This window comes from Hyalella azteca, unplaced genomic scaffold (genome assembly GCF_000764305.2).
Source record: "Hyalella azteca isolate HAZT.00-mixed unplaced genomic scaffold, Hazt_2.0.2 contig10239, whole genome shotgun sequence".
NCBI lineage: Eukaryota > Metazoa > Arthropoda > Malacostraca > Amphipoda > Hyalellidae > Hyalella > Hyalella azteca.
Genome location: NW_025940285.1, coordinates 1,819 through 5,536, shown reverse-complemented (window position 1 = coordinate 5,536; position 3,718 = coordinate 1,819). Strand labels below are relative to the sequence as shown.

Genomic DNA, 3,718 nt, shown 5'->3' with positions numbered 1-3,718 from the left:
CTCCCACACAGACCCACTCCCACTTACCACCACCCTCCACCATTGACCACCACCCAATAGCCTCCACTGCCACCACCCGACAGTCCACACCACTAATCAACAACGGTCCCCACTCGGACACCATCACCCGACAGTCTCCACCACTGACCACCACCACCCGGCAGTCCCCACAACTGACTACCGGTACCATCACCCAACAGTCCCCACCACTAACCACCATCACCCAACAATCCCCACCACTGATTACCATCACCCAACAGTCCCCACCACTGACCACCACCACCCGACAGTCCCCACCACTGACCACCACCACCCGACAGTCCCCACCACTGACCACCACCACCCAACAGTCCCCACCACTGACCACCACCACCCAACAGTCCCCACCACTGCCCGCCACCACCCAGCACCGACCACAATAGACGTGTTGGCCGCGGCGGTCGAAGGAAGCGACGAGGGTGACGTCGGCAGGGTCGTCTAGGGGGAGGAGGCGGTGGGTGCCGTCGCTGTTAAGCAGCACCACTGGGTGTCGCATGGGGCACACGATGAACAGCTTGTCATTGCGGGGGTGGAACTGTACCTGGGGGAGGGGAAGGGGTTAAAGTGGTGGGCTACTGAACTTGGGGGACTAGTGGAGGGCTCAAGAGGGGGATGGAACTGCACTTGAGGGTAGGGGAAGGGGTTAAAGTGAGGGGGCTACTGAACTTGGGGGACGAGTGGGGGGTTATTAAATCCGGGGGCAGAGGGTCTCAATAGGAAGACTAAGCATATTGCTATACAAGGCAGATACATTATATAAGCATGTTATATATGGTGGGTAGGTATATAATATAAGCATTTTATATAAGGAATATATATTATATAAGCATGTTGCTATATAAGGCAGGTACACTATATAAGCATGTTGCTATATAAGGCAGGTACATTATATAAGCATGTTGCTATATAAGGCAGATACATTACATAGGCATGTTATATAAGGCAGGTACATTATATAGGCACGTTGCTATATAAGGCAGGTACATTATACAGGCACGTTGCTATATAAGGCCAGTATATTATATAAGCACATTGTTCTCATTTAAAGAGGCTTGTTACCTTCATGATGGGTGACGGGAACCTATACTTGACGTCGCAGTCACCCGACAGCACGTCCCAAATGCACACGTTGTTGTCGGTGGACACGGACAGCAGCTTGTGTCCTTTGCGGGACCAGCTGTGTGGTATACAGGACAGGTCATGTGGCTGTGTGGTATACAGGTCATATACAGGAGAACAGGTCAGCTGGCTGTGTGGTATACAGGAGAACAGGTCAGGTGGCTGTGTTATACAGGAGAACAGGTCAAGTAGCTGTGTGGTATACAGGAGAACAGGTCAGCTGGCTGTGTGGCATACAGGAAAACAGGTCAGCTGGCTGTGTGGCAAACAGGAGAACAGGTCAGGTGGCTGTGTGGCATACAGGAGAACAGGTCAGGTGGCTGTGTGGTATACAGGAGAAAAGGTCAGGTGGCTGTGTGGTATACAGGAGAACAGGTCAGGTGGCTGTGTGGCATACAGGAAAACAGGTCAGCTGGCTGTGTGGCATACAGGAAAACAGGTCAGCTGGCTGTGTGGCATACAGGAAAACAGGTCAGCTGGCTGTGTGGTATACAGGAAAACAGGTCAGGCAGGTGCATGACAAACCTGTGGTAAATTCATGCTACAAGCAACCTGTACTTAGGAAATATAAACTCTAGTTAATAGCAGAAAACCTAATAGTCAATACCATAAATTGGGGCGACTTGGACCATTTTAATATTTAATTAAAGAAAATGCATTACTTAATAAGTTCTTGCCTTATAAAAATTGTCTTGATGTCTCTTGAAGTGCCATGAGAAACAATGCAATAGAGAGATATATTTTATATACCTATTTACAATGTGATTATTTAGTAAGAGATATGGTCTAAAAAAGTAAGAGATATGGTCTAAGTCACCCCATTTTACGGTAAACAATAACAAAAAACATACGTGGTATTGAAAGCAACGCAGTAAACATCAGGGGAGAATATCTGCTTAAATAAATAAGTACTAAACCTTGTATAAGAGACATGAACAAAATCAAGAAAGAGTAGGAATAACTAGGAAGAAATATACCTATCAGTCTCAGGCATAATGAACTACTATAGCAAGTTTCAACTCTAATCAGTAAAGAAATAATTCAGTTTGAGCATATCTAGGCAGATGCAATCATATACACAACTCAACAGCAACCTGTCCCAATAACAATAATTGATAATAACAATTGAGTTGTGATAATAATAATAACAAAACAATAACAATAATTGATAATAACAATAATAACTGACACTCAGATGGCAAGGCATTAGGATTGAGGCCAGAATAGCACAAATTTGTAAGATTTATTGGCAGCAAACTGGTTAGTGTCTGATTCTGACAAATATTCTAATATGAACAAAAATATTTCAATGTCAAGACAGTTAGATGTAATGTATTGGAGGTGTGAAAGCCTCAGGTTTAATAGGCCATAAAATAAAAAAAAATTTAAAACGGTCATAGACAAAGAATGAGTCATCATGGATGCCCACTTCAGGGCTCAATTCTTTTATTGGTGTTTTACCTAAAATTTATTTGTGTCTTTCAGAAACCTGGCTTTATAACAAAAATTCATGGCAAATTTAAAATAGCTAACTATTTAAGTTTTAATAAGCATTAAAAAAATATTTAACACTATTTTATGATTGTTACTCATCATAATTGCTTAACAACTTGAATATTTTTGAAACAGCTTTAGAGAGAAAAAGTAATGATTAAAGGGCTGAGGTATGAACAAAAGAGTTATGAAAAAAAGTGTAGAAAACTTCAAACAAACTTTAGAAATAAAGTAAATGACAACCTGAGTGAGCAGACAGGATAAATGAGATGTGAAAAAGTGTAGAAAACTTCAAACAAACTTTAGAAATAAAGTAAATGATAACCTGAGTGAACAGACAGGATGGACATGGGCACTGATGATCTTGGCAATGCCTCGTGTAAGGAAGTCCCAGATGACAATGCGTCCGTCATTGCAGCCGACGGCCAGCAGAGCGCCTTGTCTGTTGAAGGCGCACGTCACAGCCAACGAGACACAGTCAAGAGTCCCGTCAAACTCCTCGGGGTAGTTCTGACCAAACGTCTCTGCCAAAGAGAGCAGAGAATAACTGGAGAATTTATAAAGAATTAGTGAGCAATAGAATTATTACCTTCAAATGGGGTAATAAGGGATGGTTTTGAGGGTTTTTCCTTAATAACTTCTTACCATGAAACATTTCATAAACGAGTTTGGGCTTATTTTAAAGGTATCTACAAGGGCTATCATATGGCATCTCTGAAAAAATTCCATATGCTATTTGCAAGGTGGAAGACGCAAAATAAAAGCCATACATTACTGTATTATTGATGTGATATTACCTAATCCATGGACATGCCATTGAGCATTAACAATGACCTTGTCAACTGCAAGCTTCATATCAGCAGCCATGTAGCATTTCTTCTGTATCTGTAAGCTTACAGGATGGTTTGTAATTTTGCACCATTTTAATTGGGTTAAGTGAATTCACTATAACAAAAAAGAGTGTAAAAAAACATACCTGAAACACAAAGGAATGATTTAGTGACAACCATCATATTTTTTGAAAAAAAAAATCATAGCTCAAGTTAATTTATTTTCATTCTATGTT

General features: G+C 41.7%; 1 protein-coding gene across 1 annotated transcript in view; it reads right to left on the bottom strand.

Moving 5' to 3' along the window:
• LOC108678177 (retinoblastoma-binding protein 5 homolog) overlaps positions 1–3,176 on the bottom strand; it is a gene marked incomplete at both ends in the record, with an annotated part of 4,012 nt that extends 836 nt beyond the window's left edge. Inside the window, 3 exons of the mRNA XM_018166535.1 lie at positions 275–580; positions 1,099–1,216; positions 2,978–3,176. Coding sequence (XP_018022024.1) covers positions 275–580; positions 1,099–1,216; positions 2,978–3,176 — 623 coding nt within the window. The remainder of the gene's footprint in view (positions 1–274; positions 581–1,098; positions 1,217–2,977) is intronic.
• Between the last annotated feature and the right edge of the window lie 542 nt (positions 3,177–3,718).